General features: G+C 42.8%; 1 protein-coding gene across 1 annotated transcript in view; it reads left to right on the forward strand.

Annotated features, from left to right (window-relative positions):
- Nucleotides 1-3402: 3402 nt before the first annotated feature.
- Nucleotides 3403-26339, forward strand: part of LOC125120817 (uncharacterized) — a 44094-nt gene continuing 21157 nt past the window's right edge. The window contains exons 1-4 of the mRNA XM_047769231.1: nt 3403-3523; nt 4314-4348; nt 15965-16292; nt 16406-16642. Coding sequence (XP_047625187.1) covers nt 3403-3523; nt 4314-4348; nt 15965-16292; nt 16406-16642 — 721 coding nt within the window. The remainder of the gene's footprint in view (nt 3524-4313; nt 4349-15964; nt 16293-16405; nt 16643-26339) is intronic.

Raw genomic sequence — 26339 nt, forward strand, 5'->3', positions numbered from 1 at the left:
CACAAATAAAGGGGTGAAGAAAACAAATGAAGCACCAGCTCTCCTGGATCTTCGCTTCATCTGGGGGAGTACAGATAATAGACATATGAATCTACAGTGTCCAGTATTGTTGTACTAAGAAAAAAGAAGCAAGCAAGAAGGGTGGAGTGTGCTGGGTGGAGATTTTTTTTTTCTCTTTCTAAAAATTGGGATAAAATGTCCCTAACGTAAAATTGACCATGTTAATCATTTGACATATTAACCATGTTTGGGAGTTCCCACTGTGGCTCAGCAGGTTAAGAACCCAACATCGTCTCTGTGAGGATGTGGGTTCAATCCCTGGCCTTACTCAGTGGGTCAAGGATCCAGTGTTGCTGCAAGATATGATGTAGGTTGCAGCTACAGCTTGGATTGGATTAGATCACTAGCCTGGGAATTTCCATATGCTGCAGGTGCAGCCATTAAAAAAAAAATCATGTTTAAAGTCAGAGTTCAGTGGCATTAAGTACATTCTCATTGTACTGATTATTACCATCCATCTCTAGAACTGTTTTGGGTGGAGCTTTTTTTTTTTTTTTTTTTTTTTCATTTTGTGGCCGCTCCCATGGCATGTGGAAGTTCCTGGGCCCGGGACTGATTGAATTCGAGCCACAGCTTCAACCCACGCCACAGCTATGGCAAAGCTGGATCCTTTAACCCACTGCTCCAGGCCTGGCATGGAACCTGCACCTCCACAGGGACTTAAGCCACTGTAGTTGGATTCTTAACCCACTGCGTCATGGCAGGAATTCCAAGGGTGGACCTTTTTTGATAGAGTAGTTGAAGGCATCTGTAATACACTAGCATCTGAGTAGAAGCCTGAATGAAGTGAGAGAGAACAAGCTTTGTCCATAGCTGAGTTAGTGTGCTCCACGCCCTGGAAACAGATAAGACTACGTCAGAAGCCCAGGAGAGAGTTGATGTAATAAGGTTTGGTGTAGCTGAAAGCCCGCCTCCAGAGCACAAAAGAGAACTGGTTTGGGAGTCACTATTCTCCCTGAAGTAATGCATTTAGCAGAGCTGCCAACCCAGATCCACGGAGAGACAGACACTTCAATGCTAACCACAAGTTGTTTGATCACGGAGAGAAGCTTCATATTTGTGCTGGGATCCTGCATCAAAGAGCATGTAGTGGTTGTGAATGCAAATTTATGAGGCTGTGTAGTCTACCAAGTTTCCTTTTTGAGTTAAAGAACTTTCTTCCATCAGATATGAGTGAGGAGTCATGAGTTTCCTTTGGAATGTCCTTTAGCTTGTTGGTACAAGTTTCCCCTGTGACAGGAGCAATTAGTCATACATTACTGAGTACATTCCATTTTTCTAGGTACAGAGGAAAACAGGGACATTCCTGTGTCTCCTCTACTTGGTCCCCAGAAATACCTTTAGACCTTAACCTGTTCAGCTAATCTAATAATTTGTCATCCACGAAACCTTTATGTGTTCTGCATTCTGCATCTGATTCTTGTTCAATGAAAGATCCCAATCATGACTGCTGACTTATCTGGATAGTTGAGAGATGACCTTGCTATGGTAATAAATACAGGGGTCACAAAACCAAGCCCTGTGCTACAGCCACATAAAGGAAATGAAAGGATACACAAAAGAAACTGAACCTCCTTTCAGTTGCTCTCCAAATTTGCTTTCCTTGGAATGCAGAGAAACTTTATGTTTGCCCTAGGTGGATGCATGTTTTCTTATTGATATAAGAAGCAATAAGAGGAAATGGAGTTGTTTTGCCTATAAGGAGGAGTGGTCCCTGCAAACAGAGGCAGAACCAGCACAAATGCACCATGTAAGAATGTGGAGGTGTGGAGTTCCCATCATGGTGCAGTGGAAGAGAATCCGACAATGAGGTTTCAGGTTTGATCCCTAGCCTGGCTCAGTAGGTTAAGGATCTGGTGTTGCCATGAGCAGTGGTGTAGGTCACAGATGCGGCTCTGATCTTGTGTTGCTGTAACTGTGGTGTAGGTTGACGGCTACAGCTCCAATTAGACCCCTAGCCTGGGAACCTCCATATGCTAAGGATGTGGCTCTAAAAAGACAAAAAAAAAAAAAAAAGAATGTGGGTGTGTGTATATTAAGTTTGCAAAATTTTTCCACTGGGCTGATATAGCATTCAGCAGTTAGATATGTTGTGTGTTTGGGCAGGGAAAGCAAAGATGCTACAGATTAGGAGTTCCCATCATGATGCAGTGGAAAGGAATCTGACTGGGAACCATGAGGTTGCGGTTCGATCCCTGACCTCATTCAGTGGATTAAAAATCCAGCATTGCCGTGAGCTATGGTGTAGGTCGAAGACAAGGCTCAGATCTGTGACTGTGACGTAGGCCGGCGGCTACAGCTCCAACTGGACCCCTAGCCTGAGAATCTCCATATGCCACAGGTGCAGCCCTAAAAAGACAAAAAAAAAAAAAAAAAGACGCTGCAGTTTATAAAGAGGCTGCAAGCACAATGTGATATGTTGAACAAGCCACAATTAATTACACATATCTCTCCGAGGTTTAATTTTACAAGTCTACAACCTTTTGTCTGAAATTCTTGGGCCATATGTTTGGGAATTCAGAATTTTTCAGAAACACGATGCACATACTATATTAACATTACATGATACTCCCAGCAGAGCCTGGGGTGGGCGGGCCCATAATTAAACCCATGGATATATCCCTAGTGAAATATGTGATTATTTGTACTAAGTAGAATAAATAAGGATCATAAATAGACTTACATTATCAATTCACACCAAATTTTGCTGCCATATTCATTTCAGAGACAAAATTCTGAAACCTCATAATTGCAGCTAAGGGTGTGGGGATTTACAAAACCTCCTTCCGCTGCAGTTCAAAAGGCAAGCAATTGCTTGACCCAATCTCATCAGTAGCTAGAATGCTATTAATCAAGAATCTGGCTCTGGGCAGGAAGGAATTACTCAATATGACATCCTTCCACACATAGTGGATGCATCCTTGATAGGAGTTCCTTTGCTGAGGGGGTGTCTGGTATATATCAGTAGGACCAGAAAACACACAAGTAAGAATTAATAGACATTTGCAGGGTGCTTCTTTCTGTCTCACCAGAAGGCAGAAACCCAATGAATCATATCCAGCTTGGCAGGTACAGGCAACAGACGACCGATATCTCCCAAGTGTGTTTGAAAGGGATCTGATTACCAAAGATCCTACGGGAGTTGTTGCCTTGTTGCCTTGGGAACCAGAGGTAAGGATAATTAAATCGGCTCCTCATTTTAGCTACTGTTAGTTCTTCATACACTTTCTTGCAGACATGACTGCCTAACAGTTGCCAGACTTGCACTTGGGATATATTTCTTCTTGAGGAAGGTTCTTGTGGCACCTGTGGCTGCTCCATCCCTGAGTGTGCAGGTGGACTATGCGCTCCAAACAGGCCACACCCTGGATGGCCTCTACTTTCTGTCTCCTGGGTTTCAGGTTAGCAAGCCTGAGGCAAAGCAACCTGGACAATGTGGGTCATAGGATGGCTTCCAAGCCAGGTGAGTAGCTCCTTGTTTTTTCCTCACTGTGGGTATTTCCTAATGAAGGAACATTATAGAACTTTCTTGACAGGCCCCTTCACATCTAGTCAAGAAATTAATATTTTACTTTTGACTTACGATTCATATCAGAAATCAAAATTCAACAAAGAGACAACTTAATTTTTCAACTCAACACTTGTGATTTATGGAGCAAATGTTATGTGTCGCTGTGCCAGGTGTAAGCTGTATCTGCAAAGTGTGTAGAGGCTAGAGTAAGTGTGTATATGTGAGTGTGGAACTCGCAATAGCCACAGGAGCCACGTTTGGCTAAAGGAAGCAGAAGAGCTTACAGGAAAGCTTATAGACAGGCTTTTGCCTACACTGTACACCAGATGCCTGAAGTGGAGGAATAATAACCCATGAGGATTAAAACCACAGGCAACGATGGCAGAGCAGAAAGACTGGAAAAATCTTGTCCCCTGGGTTTTTGTTGTTTTTTTCTTGTCCCCTGCTTTAATCTTAGAATTGCTATAACAAAACAAAAACAAAAACTGGACTGTCTGCCTCAAGATTATTTTATGATGTGAAATAAAGTAAAAACCTATCTTGGCCCACTGTGGCTGAAATTCTGATATCTGTAGCCAATTATAATCCTGATATGATCAATAGTCTTCTAGAGTTTTTTCTCTGCATATATAGATATGTAAACTCTAACACTAACAACCATCTAGGAAATAGGTAATATCATCCTTATTTTTGAAAGGGAAAATAGGTTTAAGTAGGTCCAGTGAGTTTACCTCTGTTGCAGAACTGGAAAGTGACCACACTGCAGTGTATGACCAGGTGAGACTCCAATGCCCAATGCTCTTTCTCCAGCACCACTTGCCTTTCTCTAGAGTTCTTGGACTGACAGAGGAAGGTACACCTCCAAGTCTCTCTCTCTCTCTCTGTTCCCTGCCCCTCCCCAGTGGCTGTACCCATGGCATATGGAAGTTCCTGGACCAGGCATTAAATTCAAGCACAGCTGCAACCTATGCTACTGTAGTTGGATTTTTAACCACAGCAGGAACTCCTCCAAGTCTCTTTTTAAAGTACACATTGTTGGGAGTTCCTGTTGTGGCTCAGTGGTTAATGAACCCAACTAGATCCATAAGGGTGCAGGTTCGATCCCGGGTCTTGCTCAGTGGGTTAAGTATCCAGTGATGCCGTTTGCTGTGAGCTATGGTGTAGGTCACAGATGCGGCTCAGACCCTGCATTGCTGTGGCTGTGGCTGTGGCTGGCAGCTACAGCTCCGATTCGACCCCTAGCCTGGGAACGGCCCTAAAAAGACCAAAAAAAAAAAAAAAAGGAGTGAGCCAAATACATATCATCTTAAAAAAGTCACCCTGGAGTTCCCGTTGTAGTGGTTAACGAATCCAACTAGGAACCATGAGGTTGCGGGTTAGGTCCCTGGCCTTGCTTAGTGGGTTAAGGATCTGGTGTTGCCATGAGCTGCGGAGTAGGTTGCAGACATGACTCGGTTCTGGCATTGCTGTGGCCCTGGCGTAGGCTGGAGGCTATAGCTCCGATTTGACCCCTAGCCTGGGAACCGCCATATGCCGCAGGAGTGGCCCTAGAAAAGGCAAAAAGACAAACAAACAAAAAACACTAATGAAGTACACATTGCTACAAGACTTGAAGCAGCAGTGTTAATATGTATGTTAGAAGGAAAAATGGGTTAGATCCTATTGCTTTTCCTAATACTTTTCCTTATTGCACAACTGTTTTCAATCCCTGTTCACCTGCATGCACAGCTCCAGCTCTTTTATATTTACTATTATTCTGCTTTTTAATAACACTGCTTTAATTATTCTACTTTGTCTAATACTCAGCTAACAAGAGTATTTCTTGATGTTTCTATATATTCACAATATTTGAAATTTCAATACTCAGCTAACAAGAGTATTTTTTGATGTTTCTATATATTCACAATATTTGAAATTTCAAAGAACACTCATATAATCTGTAAAATGATGAGGGGGGAATCATCTGTACTATTACTACTCCTCCCCCGCAAACCCACAAAGCTTGCATTTTGGTTTGTTTCTCTCCTCTTGTCTATGCATTTCATTTTGCATTGGGGTAATCTAAGTATGTGAATTTTGAAGTCAGTCACTTACACTGAATATTATATCCTAAGCGTTACGCACAAGTTCCACGAAGACAAAACTTGCTCCATTTTTTGTTCATCACTGTAGCACTTGTGCTTAGCACAGTGTAGTAAATCTAGCTCAACAAATACTTGTTGACTGAATATTGTTACATACTCTTTATGTGTGTGTATGTGTGTGTATATATATATATATATCTCCAATACTGTTCCTTTTAGCGGATATGCCTTTACTTAAATTTCCCATAATTATTGGATATTAATATTGTTTTCATTTTTTGCCCTTATGAATAGTGTTGATGAAAAGTTTTGCACATATAGTTTTCTCTATATTTGTACTACTGTCTTAAGATAGGATCCCCAGGGTAAAATCACAGGGTCAGTGAGTTTTTACAAGTTTTTATGCATTTTCAGAAAATTCTTTTTTTTTTGGTCTTTTTGTCTTTTTGCCTTTTCTAGGGCCACTCCCGTGGCATATGGAGGTTCCCAGGCTAAGGGTCGAATTAGCGCTGTAGCCACCAGCCTATGCCGGAACCACAGCAATGCGGAATCTGAGCTGTGTCTGCAATCTACACCACAGCTCACGGCAATGCGGGATCCTTAACCTGCTGAGCAAGGCCAGGGATCGAACCCGCAACCTCATGGTTCATAGTCGGATTTGTTAACCACTGCTCCATGACAGGAACTCCTGAAAATACTTTTTAAAACTGCTGGAGCAGTTTACAAAGGCAATAGGAACGCAGCAATTTCACCACACCTTCACCTGCCCTGATTTTTGTTGTTTTTAAATTGCTGCTATTGACTTAATCAACTAACATGTTTATATAACCCCAGTTTAGTGTCACAGGCATTCCATGCCAAATAAATACTCATTAAAATGTGAGCCCATTATTTGGTCATGTCCATAATATCCCTAGTATTACCCAATGCATAATAAGCACAGGTGCAATTCAACTGTACCTAAGTCTCTAAACTTGTGATTGACTGATACATGTGAATAACAGTTGTAATTACTGCTTAACTAGTTTTTTGTGTTTTGGTTTTTTTTTTTTTTTTTTGCTTTTTAGGGCCATACCTGCGGCATATGGAGGTTCCCAGGCTAGGGGTCTAACTGGAGGTACAGCTGCCAGCCTATACCACAGCCACAGCAACTCGGGATCCCAGCCATATCTGCGATCTACACCAGAGCTCATGGCATCGCCGGATCCTTAACTCACTGAGCGAGGCGAGGGATCGAACCTGCAATGTCATGGTTCCTAGTTGGATTTGTTTCTGCTGTGCCATGATGGGAGCTCCAACTAGTATTTTATTTTTAGATTTTTGAGCATTATAATGGTGACAATGATTTTTACAGGAGACACTACAGGTAGCCACATTCTTCTTTTTCTACTAAGTTGTTCTCTCTGTTCATATTTTTACATATTTCTATATCCATCTTTCTCCCTGGAAATCTCAGCATCAGGGAAAGTATGCTTTTCATGCATATTTAAAATTGATATTCGCTAGAGGCTTAACTAAAATTACAGTGATCTTTGGACTAACAAGTGATCAACACAAAGTCCTATATCTTTATGAGCTGTTTGTCAAAGTCCAAATAATTAACATCGTTGAACGCCATAAAGTAGGCAGTGTGCCACTTACTTGAACTGATATTTTCTTAGAAAAACTTCCAAAGCTTTGGCCATAGAGACAACGAACCTAGAGGTAAGCCCTGGCTCCAAACAGAGAGTTACAGATTGACTTAAGGTATCACGCCAAAGTTGGGTGGGTTACGAAGGGTGTTTAAGGGGATGAAAATAATCTTCAACCCAGTGATTGCTGAGCATGGTTCTTGCCTTTCTTTTCAACACTGTGACTACACAGGGTGTTTTCTTGCCTTTGCATAGGGAGAAGGTGGGGCTGCTGTCTGCTGTGGCCCCATGGAGAAGAGGCTTGGCCCAGGAGCAACCCTGCTCTCAGGTGTGGCTGGGAATGAGTCCAGGGGAAGGAGTATTGAAAGACCACTTACCAGTCCCTTGACGTATGCGATCATATCCGGCCTGTTTCTGGGAGCTGGGGTTGGCCCCATTCAATTTTCAGAGAGCACTAGGGCCTATGACCATAACCCTCCTCCAAGATAGACGTGATTCATCCCACTGGGATCACTGCAGTGTCAGCCAAAAGACACCTGACAGATCTTCTTTGACCCCGTGCATTCCTTTTACTTTTGCCTTTAATTAAATTAAAAAAGTACCCCAGGAGTTCCCGTCGTGGTGCAGTGGTTAACGAATCCAACTAGGAACCATGAGGTTGCGGGTTCGGTCCCTGCCCTTGCTCAGTGGGGTAACGATCCGGCATTGCCGTGAGCTGTGGCGTAGGTTGCAGACGCAGCTCAGATCCCGCGTTGCTGTGGCTCTGGCGTAGGCCTGCGGCTACAGCTCCTATTCGACCCCTAGCCTGGGAACCTCCCCATATGCCGCAGGAGCGGCCCAAAGAAATGGCAAAAAGACAAAAAAAAAAAAAAACCCCAAAGTACAGATCTGTCTTGTCTACCATTTCCCCTTCGCCCTAAACCATAGCTTCTCCCACACACTTTTCCAGTTAACTGTTGTTGCCAAGATGCTGAGCATCCTTCCAGCCCTTTCTTACTCATTTGCATATAGATTTGCAAGTATTTATTGCACAAACATGTTCATACCATATGTATTGTTCTGCAACTTGTCTTTTTTCTTTTTCTTTTTTTTTTTAGCAACATGTCTTGAAGAACTTTGCACACTAGTTCATATAGACTAGTTCATTGCTTTTAACTGATGAAGAGTATTCCTTAGAGTTGGTTGGCAGAAATAGCTTAAAGAATTATGACCCTCTCCCCAACCCCCATGTAGGGAAGGGAACCCTCCTACACTGTTGGTGGGAATGTAAACTGGTGCAGCCACTATGGCAAATAGTGCAGAGGTTCCTCAAAAAACTAAAAATAATGTTACCATATGATCCAGCAATTCCACTCCTGGGCATATATCTAGACAAAACTATCATTTGAAAAGATACATGCTCCCACTCCTATGTTCATAGCAGCACTATTTACAATAACCAAGACATGGAAGTGACCTAAATGTCCATCAAGAGAGTAATGGATAAAGAAGATGTGGTATATATGCACAATGGAATATTACCTAGCCATAAAAAGGAAACGATGCCATTTCCAGCAACATGGATGAACCTAGAGATTATCATATTAAGTGAAGTAAGTCAGAGAAAGACAAATATCATATGATATTACTTATATGTAGAATCTATGACAAATGAACATATCTATGAAGTGGAAACAGACTCACAAACACAGAGAATAGACTTGTGGTTTCCAAGAGGGGAGTCAGGAGAGAAGGATTGGAAGTTTGGGATTAGTAGATGCAATCTATTATGTATAGAATGTATAGACAACAAGGTCCTACTATATAGCACAGGGAACTATATTGAATATCCTGTGATAAACCATAATGGAAAAGAATATGAAAAAGAAGATTTATATATATATATATATATGTGCGTGTGTGTGTATATATATATATCTATATGTATATATATATATATATCTGAATCACTTTGCTGTACAGCACAAATTAACACAACTTTGTAAATCAACTATACTTCGATAAAATTTTTTTTAAAGTTATGACCTCCGAATCAGACAAAGCCAAGAAAGACATCCAGAATTCAATTTGGTCCCCCTCCCTCAATTTTTATATAGGAAAAATTTCAAACATGCAAAAGAGTAGAGATACTAGCACAGTGAACACATACATACACTCTACTAGATTCAATAACTGTTATCACTTTTTTAAAATTTTTATTTACTTTAATATTTTACTGGACAACACTGCGCTCCTTTACAGATGTATATTTAGTCACTCCTTTGAATAACATTTTCGAATTTTGCATATGATCTTCCTCCCTGCCCAAGTGAGTATCATGGGATCTTCTTTCGCCTTTCTAGGTTCTAGTTTCTTTCTTTTTTCTTTTTTTTGCCTTTTTGTCTTTTCTAGGGCTGCATCCTCGGCATATGGAGGTTCCCAGGCTAGGGGTCTAATCGGAGCTGTAGCCGCCAGAGCCACAGCAACATTGGATCCAAGCCGAGTCTTCGACCTACACCACAGCTCACGGCAACGCCGGATCCTTAACCCACTGAGCAAGGCCAGGGATCAAACCCACAACCTCATGGTTCCTAGTCAGGTTCGTTAACCACTGAGCCACGATGGGAACTCCCTGTTATCACTTTCATTGACTACCATTTTAATACCAGCTAGAGTTGCATGGTTCTAAGTTGAGATGTATATGATTCATTAAAGTCCCAGGGTCTTAAGAATTAGGAAGAAAGGACATTTCCAAATTGTAAGGATCAAAGAAATATAAAATCTTCTCAAGTGATGACCTGGGTGGAAGGTACAGATTTCTATGAGTAGAAGGAAGAATTAGCAATCTAGGGCTGTGGGCTAGAAGGCTACCCCTTCTTAAAATTATGGAGTGATGGGCACAAGTATGAATATGGTTTAGTGAGTTCCACCCAGATGCATTTTTCTGATAGCTCTGTGTCTTCAGACATAGGTAAAACTTCCAAAGACATGAGATGATGTATGTATCTGTTTCTTTAATGGGTGAAAGAAGAATCGCTATTGCTGTTTACAAATTCTGATCTTGCAATGCTCTAAAATCTTTTCCTCAAAGTTCCCTAAAAAAGTAATCATCTGCCTGGAGGATAGGTAGCTTTTTATGCAAAGGAAAATAAAATAAAATCTAGAAATGCAATATTACATAGGAATAGAATTGGATAAAATTTATCTATACTCAACAACTTGAGTAAATCTCAGAAACCTAATTTGCAGTGAAAATAACTGGTGGCAGAAGACTACATACAGTGTGATTTTATTTTTTTAATTTTTTTATTTTTTGTCTTTTTGCCACTTCTTGGGCCGCTCCCTGGGCATATGGGGGTTCCCAGGCTAGGGGTCTAATCGGAGCTGTAGCCGCTGGCCTACACCACAGCCACAGCAATGCGGGATCCGAGCCGCGTCTGAGACCTACACCACAGCTCACGGCAACGCCGGATCCTTAACCCACTGAGCAAGGGCAGGGACCGAACCTGCAACTTCATGGTTCCTAGTCGGATTCGTTAACCACTGTGCCACGAAGGGAACTCCTGATTTTATTATTATAAAGCTCCCAAGCTGGGAGTTCCTGTCGTGGCTCAGTGGTTAATGAATCCGACTAGGAACCATGAGGTGGCGGGTTTGATCCCTGGCCTTGCTCAGTGGGTTAAGGATCCGGCGTTGCCGTGAGCTGTGGTGTAGGTTGCAGACGCGGCTCGGATTCCGTGTTGCTGTGGCCCTGGCGTGGGCTGGTGGCTACAGCTCCAATTGGACCCCTAGCCTGAAAAGCTCCATGTGCTGCAGGAGCGGCCCAAGAAATTGCAAAAAAAAAAAAAAAAAAACTCCCAAACTATCGAATCCAAACAATATATTGTTTAGAAGGATGTAGATGCTTTGGTAAAAAAAAAAAAAATTAATGAATACCTAATTTAGGTGAGTGATTCCCTTCAAACTGAGGGAGAAGGGGGTGGGGTGTCAGGATTTGGAAGCATGTGGCATCATCAAAAGCACTGGAATGTTCTACTGATTAATAGTGTGGTGGATTCATATATTCACTGATTATATGCTCCCAATCACATACAGGTGTTCCTTATATTATTTATAATGTATCAAATATTACATAATAAAATTTTGTAAGTGAAAATAAAAAGACTAGACTTACAAAATAGAATAACAAAATATGTAAAGTTAAAGTCTAAAGAAGAACTGGGTTTGGGGACTTATAATTTTAATTACTTGAATATTCATTTTGGAACTAAAGCAAATCTCTGAATAGTCCATACAAAAACAAAAACAAAAACCACCCTGAAAGGCATTGAAATACATTTAACACATTGTCCAGATGTATCATTGTTTGTCCAGCCATTCTTTTGGTAGCATTTAATTTTAATTTTCTGCTATTCCAACACACAGGAATAAGCATTCTTTTTGTTTTTGCTATTTTAGGGCTGCACCTGCAGCATATGGAGGGTCCCAGGCTAGGGGTCAAATCAGAGCTGTAGCTCCTGGCCTGCACCTCAGCCATAGCAATGCCAGATCCAAGCTGCGTCTGTGACCTAAACCATGGCTCATGGCAATGCCAGATCCTTAAACCACTGAATGAGGCCAGGGGTTGAATTTGCATCCTCATGGATCCCAGTAGGGTTCACTAACCACTGATCCCTGAAGGGAACTCCAGGAATAAACATTCTTGAATATATTTTTTTCAATATGTATGTAAGTTTTTAAGGGGCAGGGGTTGCCGGAGTTGCCGAGTCAAAGAGTAAAGTTGAGACTCAGAGAGGTTACATCAATTCACTGTGGGTGGTGGGCGAAGGGAATCAGAGGAAAATAGTCCAAAGGTAAACTTCCAGTTACTACTATAAGCTCTTATAAGATAAATATTAGAGATGTGATATACAACACGATAACCATAGCTAATACTGCTGTATGATATACAGAAAAGTTAAGAGGGTAAATCCTGAGAGTTCTCATCAAAAGAACATTTTTTCTTTTCCTTTTATTGTATGTATACGAGATGACGGATATTAGCCAAACCTATTGTAATCATTTCACAATATGTTTAGATCATTGTGCTATATGCCTTAAACTTATACAGTGATGCATAACAATTATTTCTCAATAAAACTGGACAAAAATGCAAAACTCAAGGTCACACAGGCAGCAGGTAGCAAAGTCAAGACTAGAACCAAGGCTCTTTCTAGGGCTCAATGATACATGTATAAAGATCCACCTATAAAGAAAACACCTGTCTTATCAAGGCAAGTGCCCCATTTTAGACTGCGATTTGACCCTTTCCCCGCCTGTCTGTCCAGCCTGCAGGTGAAGCACAGTATTGTTCAGAACCTCAGGACAGAACACAAGAGCTCCCTGTCATGAGAGGCACAAGAATGGGGCTTTGTCTCCCAGGAAAGCAAGATGGTTTCTACGGGACTCATTTGGTGCCAGTGGCAGAAAGGGAACTTCTGCTGAGCTCCAAATCAGAACCCAGCGTTCTTGTCCCACTTTTCAGAGTATGGCCCCTATAGCCTATGGACATGTCCCTTGTTATTTCTAAGGGTAGATTTTGCAATGTTTACTCTTCAGGGTGGAAATATTTATTGGTCACTGAAAATGCAGTTTTGCGGATTAGAGGCAAGCACAAAGGCATACCTACAGCTCAAACCCAGAATGAAAAGAGTGGGTGGGAAAAACAAAGGTAATGTCAGTGACCAACTGTGCCAGCCAGAGTCCTTTTCTTCTCACCTGAGTACATTCAAAGAAAATCCAAAATCCAAGTCTTCTCTGAAATGTACATTTCATTTCAGGTACAGAAAGAAACTGAATCGGGAGTTCCCGTCGTGGCGTGGTGGTTAACGAATCCGACAAAGAACCATGCGGTTACAGGTTCGATCCCAGCCATTGCTCAGTGGGTTAACGATCCGGCATTGCCGTGAGCTGTGGTGTAGGTTGCAGACGCGGCTCGGATCCCGCATTGCTGTGGCTCTGGCGTAGGCCGGTGGCTACAGCTCCGATTCAACCCCTAGCCTGGGAACCTCCATATACCACTGGAGCGGCCCAAGAAATGTCAAAAAAAAAGAAAAAAAAAGAAACTGAATCGGTGTTTTATTTGTGTGTGTGTGTATAGTAAATATGCCACCCAAACACATGCAGTAGCAACACCGATTCCATACACTAGATTAAATTGCCGAGCTAGGGGTCGAATCGGAGCTGTAGCTGCTGGCCAGCCACAGCAACACCAGATCCGAGCTGTGTCTGCGACCTACACTGTCTCCTTAACCCACTGAGCAAGGCCAGGGACCTATCCTGCAATCTCATGGTTCCTACTCGGATTTGTTTCCGCTGCACCATGACAGGAACTCCTAACTTTAATTTTATAGTTAGCTCTTTTATACTCAAAAATATCAATTCTTAAAAGTATTTTTTTGTGTGTGTCTTTTTAGGGCCTTACCCCTGGCATATGGAGGTTCCCAAGTTAGGGGTCTAATTGGAGCTGTTGCCGCCAGCCTACAGCACAGCCACAGTGGCACAGGATCTGAGCCGAGTCTGGGACCTACACTGTAGCTCATGGCAACACCGGATCCTTAACCCACTGAGCAAGGTCAGGGATCGAACCCACAACCTCATGGTTCCTAGTCGGACTCGTTTCCACTGTGCCAGTAATTTTTCTTATTTTTCACAGTGGCAACGAGAACTCTTAATTTTTCCTTTCTTTCTTTTTTTTAAAATATTCTTAAGAGTATTAACAGAAATTACCACTAACATTGGTTTTTTTTTTTTTAATTCTTAAGAGTATTAACAGAAATTACCACTAACATTGGTAAGTGATTACTGAAAAGCAGTTTATTTATTATTTAACATTCTCTTCATCCTAGGGTATGTTTCTAAGGGATGTAGCATTAAATAACTGTGTTTTAGGGAGTTCCCTTTGTGGCTCAGCCATTAACAAACCAGACCAGGATTCATGAGGATTTGAGGTCGGTAGCTGCTGCTTTGACTTGACCCGTAGCCTGGGAACTTCCATATGCTGCAGGTGCAGTCCTAAAATAGCAAAAAAAAAAAAAAAAGAATTTGTGTTTTAAAGTCACCTGACAGGGGAGTTCCTGTCGTGGTGCAGTGGAAAGGAATCTGACTAGGAACCATGAGGTTGTGGGTTCAATCCCTAGCCTCGCTCAGTGGGTTAAGGATCCGGTGTTGCTGTGAGCTGTGGTGTCAGTTGCAGACGAGCCTCGGATCTGGCATTGCTCTGGCTGTGGTGTAAGCCAGCAGCTATAGCTCCGATTTGACCCCTAGCCTGGGAACCTCCATATGTTGTGGGTGCGGCCCTAAAAAGACAAAAAGACCAAAAAACAATAATAATAATAATAATAATAAAGTCACCCGACATGATTTCCCTTTACCTGGTTAAGCCACCAACTTGATACCTACATTCATTTGTTGCGTTTTAGTTTTTAAATTTTTGATTTTTCATAATTCTGTAAAACTTACATTATTTCAAAGTCAAATCTACAAAACAAGATACAGAGAAGTCTAGCTTCTATCCTTATTCTTTCCTTATACTTGTTTCATCTCTCCCAAAAAGGTAACTATTTGACTTAATAATTTATCTTTCCATTTTAAAAAATCCATAAGCAAATGTATGTGTTCTTGCTTTCTTAGATAAATAATAAGGCACTATATACACCTTTATTCATCTCATCAGCACTATGTTTCTGACAATCTACTGTTCATCTTTTTAAAAACTGTACTGTCCTCTAGGTTCAGTCTACTCACTTCTTGGAATAACTTGTTGATAGGTATTCCCAGAAATCTAAACCAAATGAACTTGAGTTTTAATTCATACCATTACTTCTGGCAAAAGTTTGTGTAGGGAGGAGGGGAGGAGGACTTGGCAATCATAAGCAAAGCTGTCTTGAATGAACGAGGGCATGACCTTCCCAGGAAATTAACATATATTTTTGGTGGTAAAATCCACATAACATAAAATTGACCATTTTAAACATTTCTAAGCACACAATTCAGTGGCATTTAGTACATTCACATTGTTGTGCTACCAACACCACTATCCATCTCCACATTCTAAACGGAAACTCTGCATCCATTAAACAATGTCTCCACAACCTTCCAGGATTTCTTTCTTTCTTTTCTTTTTCTTTTCTTTTTTTTTTTTTGGTGGAGGGAGCCACGCCCAGGGCATGTGTAAGTTCCCGTGCCAGTGATGGAACCTGCGGCACGGCAGAGATCCCAAGCCGCTGCAGTGACAACGCGAGGGGTCCTTAACCTGCTGCGCCAAAAGGGAACTCCCAGGCTTTTTAATAAGGCTAAATAGGAAGGAGCACCTGCTTGTCAGTTGCAGGCCTAGGCACTAAGATGATTCTGCCTTCCCAGCTGAGCAGGGATTCCGTGGTGACTAAGCTGGCTCTCGGGTTAACACTCCCGCCCTCACCTATTGTCCCAGCGGGAGGAACCGGTATTTCCGGATTGGGGCCTCAGACCCTGTGATTCTGGCTAAGGGTGAGGTCGGTGGAGGAGGGGAACGGAAGCTGATCATAAAAGTCAACTTTCCACCAAAATAATTAACCTGCTTTTCCATCCCCCACAACAAAAACAAAGACCTCCAACACCACCAATCAAACACCCACCCACAATGGTCCCCAACCTCCTGTGGTCTTTGAAAGGGTTGCTAGGCTGACCCCTTCCTTGCCCACCTCCCTGGAGAGGATCGAAAATTCGACCTGGTTACGAATAAAGAAAGGAGTACAGCGAATTCCAATTGCCCTTCGGCGGAAAGAAAGCTCAGCGGCAGTTTTGCAGAGAAGGGAAGAGGCCAGAGAGTGGGCGTCCGGGCTGGAGTAACCAGACCGTCCCTGTGGCCGCAGTCCCTGCCCCACCGCTGGGTGGCGAGTGTGAGCCCCTCTCCGTCCTTCCCGATCCCACAAAGTAGCGCTACAACAAACGGCGTTTCTCTCCCCCTGGCTCGCGCTCTTGGCACTCTCGGGGGCTTGAAGGAAGCAGGTAACAAGACGCTGCCCACCCTCGTCCCCTCCGGACCGCCACTCTCTGGATCGGTGCCGCCCCGATCCCCCCACTCTGAATTTTTTTTTTCTTTCTCCCAAATCTCCAAACAGGAAATAGTTTGAGTCACAATAATACACAGGAGCAGCAGCCGAGGCCACTCGCGCCCGCCCATTCCCGGGGCCGCCTCCAGCACTCTGGCCGGGCGAGGCGCCTCCGGCAACGCGCGAGGAAAGCGCAGGGGACACCGGCCCAGCAGCCGGCGCCGCGTCGGAGGCGCCCAAGCGCCTGGCAGAGCCACCCTCGCCCAGCGCCGGACTCCGCCAACTGCAGCCACTACCCGCTTCCAGGCAAGTACCCTTCTGCCTAGGCTCAGGGCTCGCGGATACCTTCCCCAGGTCCTGACTTTGGAGGGGGAGGGTTTTGCAGGGTGTGGAGGGGCGCTTGCGCCCTGGATCCGTCTTGGGGGCGGAAGTAGGGGGCAGTGCGAGTGAATTCGAGTCGATATCACCTCATGTCCCTGTGGAGTTGAGGTGTACTTTATTGGGAATTGATTTTTTTCCTTTCTGGTGATTCTTAACTGACCTTTGCCTCCCCCTCCCTCCCCCTCCCCCGGCGGAGGGGATGACAGCGCGTCACAGGGTTTCTCTTGGGGGAATCGTCCAGAAGTGGGTTGGAGCGCGCAACTGGGGCAGCAACAGGTGCCTGGGAGCCACATTCTTTTTCCTACCTGGCCTGGCGCCTTGTCCCGAAAGGGGTGGGAACTGTTTCACTTTCTGTTGAGCTTCTCTTTAACCAGATTAAAAGGGCCTCTGAGTTTCTGTTGGCGCAGTCAGCGTTTGCAGTATCTGGAGGAAGCGGGAGCTGGGGTCTTGGATTTATGCGTGCGAAGGGGGCAGGGTGGGGGCTGTTGGTTAGTTGAGAGCAGGTGATGGCTGCCTGGGCTGCCGGTGGAGACTTAGCTGCGGAGCCTAAAAACTCCGCACACCTGAGCGCATGACTGTGCGACCGGGGAGGTGCGGCCCGCTCAGGCCGGGAGCGGGATCCGTGTGCCCAGAGCAGCAGAGTTTTGGAGAACTTTTTTTTTTTTTTTTTTTTCCCCTCTCCCTTCACTTTCTGACACATTTGTAAGGGAGGGGCCGGGCTTGTGTACGTGCTGGGCGTTGTCAGTCTTCAAGAACTGCATTGCAAAGTTCTTCTATAGGGAACTCGGTTAAAACTGAGTTGGACATCTTTATTTGGATAAAGGCCACTGAATTCCAGGCATTCTTCAAACTTGAGAAGGGTATTTTCAAGACTGTTTTGAAGTCCGCTTCAGGGCTTTCTGCGAAACTGCCGCTCCGTCAGCTATCCTTATCGGCTGTGGCCGCTTCTTAGTCCGGAAGGTGGGTGGAAACTCTCGGGAGGTCCCATTCTGTCAGGCCTTCTATCCAAGTTTCTCAACGCATTTTTTACAAAAGGTGGTTGGTAGCTAAGTTAAGTCCTTAGCCATTGCGCCTGAAAGATATGATCAACCCTTTGTGTTTCTGGACTAGGGGACCATGGTTTTAGAGGATTAGGTTCAGAGGGCGACAGTCTTTCCTTTTAAGCGCTCTGGGGCCTTGTGGCTTTGAGTGAGGTCCAAGGAACAGCAACAGCGGCATCACCTGGGGGCCTGTTAAAAATACGGGACCTCAGGGCCCGCCCAGACCTGCTGAATCAAGATCACCAGGGGATCCTTTGCATATTAACGTTTGGGAAACATGGGCCTAAGGCAGGTTGGGGTGAAGTTTTGTTCTGTTGAAAGAGGTGATTGACACAAATGAACCTTTCCACAGAAAAGAAACTCACCACTTGGAAAACAGGCTTATGGTTGCCAAGGGGAGGGGGGGGAGAGGGAGTGGGATGGACTGGCAATCTGGCTTTAATAGATGCAAACTATTGCCTTTGGAATGGATAAGCAATGAGATCTTGCTGTATAGCACTGGGAACTATATCTAGTCACTTATGGTGGAGCAGGATGGAGGATAATGTGAGAAAAAGAATGGGTGTGTGTGTGTGTAACTGGGTCACTTTGCTGTGCAGTAGAAAATTGACAGAACACTGTAAACCAGCTATAGTGGAAAAAAATAAAAATCATTAAAAAAAAAAAAAAGAAGTGATTGACAGTATGTTTCCCTACATTTCCATCCAGTCCCACGTTTGAATCTTCCTTTTGCAAACAAACACTACAGCTTTGTGGGTCACCACCCCTCTATCCCAAGGTGGCTCCTTAAGCAAGATTTGGGCCTGTGATTAGCACACTAGCTTTTTCTAAGTACTTTTAAAATTATTACTGTGATAAAATATACACAGACTAAAGTTTGCAGTTTTTAATCGTTTTGAAGTGTACAATTCAGTGGCTTTAAGTACTTTGTGCAACCATCAATTACCACTATCCTTTTCCAGAACTTCTTCACTGTCCCAAACAGAAATCCTGTACCCATTAAAAATACCCTACTCCCCTCTCTTCCCAGCCCCTGAGCTTCAGGATATTGTTAATGACATTTTGTGTAGGGTACAGAAAAGGTTGAATAGGAATGTAAAGTAAAAGTAAAAGGATGCCTACAGAGTTCCTGTTGTGGCTCAGTGGTTAGCAAACCCGACTGGCATCCTTGAGGACGCGGGTTTGATCCCTGGCCTCACTCAGTGGGTTAAGGATCTGACGTTGCCACCAGCTGTGGTGTAGGTCGTAGATCCAGTGTTGCTGTGGCTGTGGCATAGGACATCGACTACAGCTCTGATTGGACTCCTAGCCTGGGAACCTCCATATGCTGTGGGTGCGGCCCTAAGAAGAAGAAAAAAATATAAAAGGACGTTTGCAGGATAGGAATAAACTTTTGGAAATTCCTGGATCACTGGCCTGGTGGATGTGGCACTGTAGCTCTAGGTTCTTAGATTGCGTGTTCTTTATTTTAATGGAGACAACCAGCACCTATGAGGGCTTCCTTTCTGGTTTGGGTGGTAAGGGATGGAGCTACCCAGGGCTTAGACGGCACTAATTAACTAGGTGCACATGCCTGGTAAGATCTACCTCTGTGCTTCTTTTAATTGGCTTTATTTTAGGTTTCCTGTTTACATTGGGTTTAGTTTTTTGGTTTTGTTTTTGTTTTTTAATTCTGACTCAAACTCATTTTTAAAAGTAGTTGAAATAGGAGCTCCCATTGTGGCGCAGTGGTTAACGAATCTGACTAGAAACCATGAGGTTGCGAGTTCAATCCCTGGCCTTGCTCAGTGGGTTAACGATCCGGCATTGCCGTGAGCTGTAGTGTAAGTCACAGATGCGGCTCGGATCCCTCGTTGCTGTGACTCTGGTGTAGGCCAGTGGCTACAGCTCTAATTAGACCCCAAGCCTGGGAACCTCCATATGCCGTGGGAGTGGCCCTAGAAATGGCAAAAAGACCAAAAAAAAAAAAAAAGTAGTTAAAATAAACCTTAGGAAAAAGTGTTGGAGTTACTGTCGAGGCTCATCGGAAACGAACGTGACTAGTATCCGTGAGGATGAGGGTTCGATCCCGGGCTTCGATCAGTGAATTGGATCTGGTATTGCCATGAGCTGTGGTGTAGGTCGCAGATGTGGCTCCGATCTTTTGTGGCTGTGGCATAGGCCAGCAGCTGCAGCTCTGCTTCTGATCTTAGCCTGGGAACTTCATGTGCCACAGGTGTGGCCCTAAGAAGCAAAAAAAAAAAAAAAAGAAAAAAAAATTGTTGCTTGGCGAATGTGTGAGAGAAGGTCACAGAAAGACTTAAAAAGATTTGAAATATTTTTCTATTTTTTAAAAAATATTTTTCTAATACACCCCAAACTATTTCGTTTTTGCTTTGTCAGGTGAGTCTAATGGTCTATTATTTCTAGTTGTAAAAATGTTTGTATAATTTAGAAAAGCTTTGTCGTTGTTTTAATTGAAGCATAGTTGATTTACAGTGTTGTGTCAATTTCAGGTGTACAGCAAAGTGATTCAGTTATGCACACACACACATATATATTCTTTTTTAGATTCTTTCCCATTATAGGTTATTATAAGATAGTGAATATAGTTCCCTGAAGTATACAGTAGGTCCTTGTTGTTTGTGTATTTTACTTATTTATTTTTTGGCCACACCTAAGGCATGTGGAAGTTCCCAGGCCAGGGATTGAACTGGCACCGCAGCTGTAACCAGAACCACAGCAGTGACAATGCTGGATCCTTAACCAGCTGAGCCACACGGGAACTCCTATCTATTTTATATATAGAGTAGTGTGTATCTGTTAATCCCAAACTCTTAATTTATGGAAAGGCTTTGTAATCATGAAAGCTGTCTGCCTTCATCTGCTTAAAATTGTCCAGGTTGGCTGAGGACATGTTTTCAGTGAGAACAGAAATGTGAATTGGCAAACTAGTAAGAATGGTTTCATTCATGATCTAACAAAGACATTGTTATAGATCAAGAATGTGGTTCAGAATACATAAGTGATCGGAGATATTGGGAAGATTTAACAAATAGCTGAATAGTGGCAGATCCTTAAAATTCTTCCCAGATTGTTTCTTTTCTTGTACTATGACTTTGGTTAGCATGAGGCTATCATCTTGTAGGAAGGAACTTACAAGGTTCCTTTGGGAGTTCATGCTGTGGCCCAGTGGGTTAAAAATCCAACTGCAGCGGCTTGGGTCTCAGCTGCAGCTCTATTCAGATTCAGTCCCTTGCCTGGGAACTTCCATTTGCCCCAAATGTGGCCATTAAAAAAAAGAAGAAGAAAAAGAAAGAAAAGAAAAATCCCTTTGAAATAATGGATGAAGATAATTCAAATAGGCCAGATTTGGCAGAAAATTCTCCATTTTCAGGAGATTCTTGGCATTCACAGAATTTGAGAATGTTATATTTTTAGAATTCTAGTAAGGCAAAAGAGAATAGATTTCCCCTTCTCCACTGTGTTCTCTTCTGAAATGGCAATATATTTCAGTGTTTTATGTGGTGAACAAATGCTATTTTGTAATGCACACAGGTGAAAAAAATCCTTAGCAGGTGTTCAGTGAATGGATTTATTTCTCGTTCAGTGATGCCTGGAGAATCATTTGGGGAGTTAAGTAAAAATGGAACCCTTCATCTACTCCAGACCATCTGAGTGAGACTCTGCATTGGAATCTGTAGGTTTAATAACACTTTGGTGATTCCAATAAATAGTTAGGTTTGGAAGTCATGTACACATGCAAACTAAGATATTGAGAAATTAATCTGAAAGTACAAGAGAATTCAATTTTATATTAAACATGAAATAAAATTAATAATGAATTCTTCCTTAAAACGAGGTAGTCATTGGAGCATTCCCTGGTGGTCTAGAGGTTAGGATTCAGCACTTTCACTGCTGCAGCATGGGTTCACTCTCTAGGCTGGGAACTGAGATCCCACATCAAACCACTGCATGCTAGGGGCCAAAAAAAAGAAAAAAAAAGAGGTAGTCATTGTTTCACATTTGGCAAATTGATTCAATACCTTTTTTTTTTTGTCTTTTTTGCCATTTCTAGGGCTGCTCCCGCAGCATATGGAGGTTCCCAGGCTAGGGGTCTAGTCAGAGCTGTAGCCACTGGCCTACACCAGAGCCACAGCAACGTGGGATCCGAGCCGCGTCTGCAAACTACACCACAGGTCACGGCAACGCCAGATCGCTAACCCACTGAGCAAGGGCAGGGACCGAACCCGCAACCTCATGGTTTCTAGTCGGATTCGTTAACCACTGAGCCATGACGGGAACTCCTTGATTCAATACCTTTTGATGTTGCTCTTTATTTTTGAGATCTGAGGTTTAGAATCCTTAGTGTCTAGAAGGATCTACTTGTCTCCCTAAGAGAGATCAAGATATTAGACCATTTTACTCCATATCAATAAACATTTGTTGAATGTGTATTTTGAATTGAGTACTTTCATTTATAGTCTCATTAAATCTGTACAATGACCTTGAGAGAAATTTTGTGGATTTTTTTTTTCTTTTTTCTCATCTTACAGATGAGAAAACTGAAGCCAACCTGGATATTTCTCCTCTAGAATGTGGTCCTTTCCATGGTCCTTCCATGTAGAATAATAAATCCCTGCCTACTAATTCCCCTTCATCTTCCAGAAACTATGTCTTCACTCTTTCTTCATTCAAATCTTTTGGAACATCAGGTACTGCATGCTTAGGCTTTGAAGCAAATAAAAAGATGAGCCAAAACTGAAGTAAATTCCAGAAGAGCAAGGGAGTCAACATCAAAGGATTCTTTCCATGTTATCATAAGACCTCTGGTGAGTGATCAGTTAGATTATACTTGGCTTGAATGTAGCATTAGCATAGCTAGTCCAGCTCCCAGAAAAATCAAGTCATAGGCATTCTTCCTTATTAAGGCTGGTCAGCAGTGCCATCTCCGCACAGCAACCCAAAGGCATCTGCGGGACACCCTAAGATGCCACACAGTGTGGAAGAAAGGGCACAGGGTTCTGGTGCAAAAGAGCTGACGTTTATTCTGACCAGCTGACTGAGGGGAAGTAAACCTCATAAACTCAGAGCTGCCATGTCCCCAAACATAAAATTAGTGAAATAATTAACTCCCTCTAAAATTATAGGAAGGACTCAAAAGGACTTATTTATAAAAGTGCTTGTATACTGTAAAATGATAGTAAAAATTTCTTACCTTCATTTGGGAGAATTTTACAATGTAAAGGAGACAGAAGAAGCCACACATTGTAGAATCTAACAGTTTTTGGTTAACTGTAATTCATTTTTAGCTTTAGGCCCATTAATTTTTTTTTTATTATTGAGGTATAATTCATGTGCCATACAATTCACCTATAAAATGTCCAATTTTTTGGTTTTTAGTCAATTTTTAGGAGGTTTGGTTTTTTTTTGGTCTTTTTATTTTTTTTAATTTATTTTTATTTTTTTGTCTTTTTGCCATTTTCTTGGGCCACTCCTGTGACATATGGAGGTTTCCAGGCTAGGGGTCAAATCAGAGCTGTAGCCACCGGCCTATACCAGAGCCACAGCAACTTGGGATCCAAGTCAGGTCTGCAACCTACACTACAGCTCATGGCAACACCAGATCCTTAACCCACTGAGCAAGGCCAGGGATCGAACCCGCAACCTCCTGGTTCCTAGTCTGATTCATTAACCTCTGCGCCATGACAGGAACTCCTTTTTTTGTCTTTTTAGAGCTGCACCTGAGGCACATGGAGATTCCCAGGTTAGGGGTTGAACTGGAGTGGTAGCTGCTGGCCTACACCACAGCTCATGGCAACGCCAGATCCTTAACCCACTGAGTGAGGCCAGGAATCAAACCTGTGTCCTTATGGATACAAGTCAGATTTGTTAACCACTGAGCTCTGACGGGAACCCCTAGGACATTTTTTATTGCCCTAAAAACACCACCCCTTCGTGAATGCCTACCACCCATTTTTCTGGCACCTTCTGATTCCCTGCCTGTCCCACCCTAAACAACCACTAACTTGCTTTTTGTCTATAGATTTGGACATTTGATATAAATGGAATTATACAATATCTGATCCTATGTTTCTGACTTCATTTAGCATAATGTTTTCACAGTTTAGCTACACTGCATCATGTATCAGAGCTTCTTTCTTTGCTTTTTTTTTAATTTGGTCTTTTTGTCTTTTCAGGGCCACACCTGTGGCATATGGAGGTTCCCAGGCTAGGGGTCAAATCGGAACTGCAGCTACTGGCCTACACCACAGCCACAGCAATGCCAGATCTGAACTGCATCTGCAGCCTACACCACAGCTCATGGCAATGCCAGATCCTTAACCCACTGAGCGATTCCAGGGATCGAACATGCAACCTCATGATTCCTAGTTGGATTCATTTCCGCTGTGCCACGACAGGAACTCCAGAGCTTCTTTCCTTTTTATTGCCAAATACTGTTCCATTGTAAGTGTATAATACATTTTGTTTATCCATTCATCTGTTGGTGGACTTTTGGGTTGTTTCTACTTGTTACCTATTATGAATAATGCTGGTTTGAACATTCATATGCAAGTTTTTATGTGGACATATGTTTTCATTTCTTTAGGGTACATACCTACCAGCAGGAAACACATATGTTCACTTTTATATTTAACATTTCCAGGAACTGCCAGGTTGTTTTCCAAAGTGGCTGCAGCAGTTTACAATCCCATCAGCAATGTGTATGACTTTCAATTTCTCCATGTCGTCATCTGTCTTTTTTATTTTAGCCATCCTAGTTGGTGTGAAATGGTTTTGATTCATACTTCTCTGATGGCTAATGTTGCTGAGCATCTTTTCATGTGGTTATTTACTGAGCCATTCTTTCTTGGCCTTTTAAAAAATCCTTTTCTAAGGGAGAACTAGGTAAAGCAAGAGGAAAATCGGTTTTTTTTTGTTTGTTTGTTTGTTTTGTCTTTTTAGGGCCACACCCTCAGCACATGGAGGTTCCCAGGCTAGGAGGAGTTGAATCGGAGCTACAGCTGCTGGCCTACACCACAGCCACAGCAACGTCAGATCTGAGCCCTATCTGTGACCTACACCACAGAGCATGGCAACAACGGATCCTCAACCCACTGAGTAAGGCCACAACCTCATGGTTCCTAGTTGGATTTGTTTCCGTGGCACCATGACGGAAACTCTGGAAAATCAGTTTTGAATAGATTCCCTAGTTTCAGTGGTTGAGAGGAATACTGAGAATGTAAATTGAGCCCTTTGCTCACTTAAAATTTATTTTGGTTTTGGTTCATCTTTTTTATGTGACTTGGGGCTTTGTACATATAATACCTGATGTTCCAAAGAATTTGAATGAAGAATTAATACGTAGATGCTTGGAGGTCCCGTCGTGGCTCAGTGGTTAACAAATGAGACTAGGAACCATGAGGTCGTGGGTTTGATCCCTGCCCTTGCTCAGTGGGTTAAGGATCTGGTGTTGCTGTGAGCTGTGGTGTAGGTTGCGGACGTGGCTCAGATCCTGCGTTGCTGTGGCTCTGGCATAGGCTGGCGGCTACAGCTCCAATTCGACCCCTAGCCTGGGAACCTCCATATGCCACGGGAGCAGCCCTAGAAAAGGCAAAAAGACCAACAACAACAACAACAAAAATTAATGCATAGATTCTTGGAGGTGAAGGGGAGTAAGCAGGCAGGGACTTATGATTCTATATGCTGATTTAATGCCCATGAAAAAATCATACACTTCTCAGATGTTAATAATACACCAAAAAATATTGATGGTAGACATTTTAAACACTTGAACTAGCATATGTTTGAAATTGTGTTGATTAATGTCTGTCCAATTGCCTTATTAAAATATACAACAATAGGATTTCCTGTTGTGGCACAGTGGTTAACGAATCTGACTAAGAATCATGAGGTTGCAGGTTTGATCCCTGGCCTTGCTCAGTGGGTTAAGGATCCAGCATTGCCGTGAGCTGTGGTGTAGGTTGCAGACGTGGCTCGGATCCCACGTTGCTGTGTCTCTGGTGTAGGCCGGTGGCTACAGCTCTGATTCAACCCCTAGCCTGGGAACCTCCATATGCCACGGGAGTGGCCCAAGAAATGGCAAAAAGAAAAAAAATAAAATAAAATATACAACAATATACTTTACAAATCATGTCAGTAAGTTGTTTATATATTTTGCTAGAGTACTCCTGATTTTATTTTCATGTACTCAACCGGAGGGTAGGCTGATGGACATTTTGGTATGGGTTTGTACATTTTCATTCTTTCTTTCCCAAGCTGCATAGCGGTGTTTTTTCTCTATAGCCATGTGGGGAATTGTCTTTATGGTCTATATTTACAAATCAATCATAAATTTTTAAAATACCTGTTGCTGGAATTCCCTTGTGGTGAAGCAGGATAAGGATCTAGCATTGTCACTGCAGTGGCTCAGGTGGCTGCTGTGGCGTGGATTCGATCCCTGGACTGGGATCTTCCACATGCTCCGGCCACAGCTGCAGTAAAAAAATAAATAAAATAAAATACCCATTGGGATTTTAGAGACCCACTGCTTTGAACTTGGGTTGTGATGTTTGGATCTTGAATTACTGGTTAATGTAGGG

This window comes from Phacochoerus africanus, chromosome 2 (genome assembly GCF_016906955.1).
Source record: "Phacochoerus africanus isolate WHEZ1 chromosome 2, ROS_Pafr_v1, whole genome shotgun sequence".
NCBI classification, from domain to species: domain Eukaryota; kingdom Metazoa; phylum Chordata; class Mammalia; order Artiodactyla; family Suidae; genus Phacochoerus; species Phacochoerus africanus.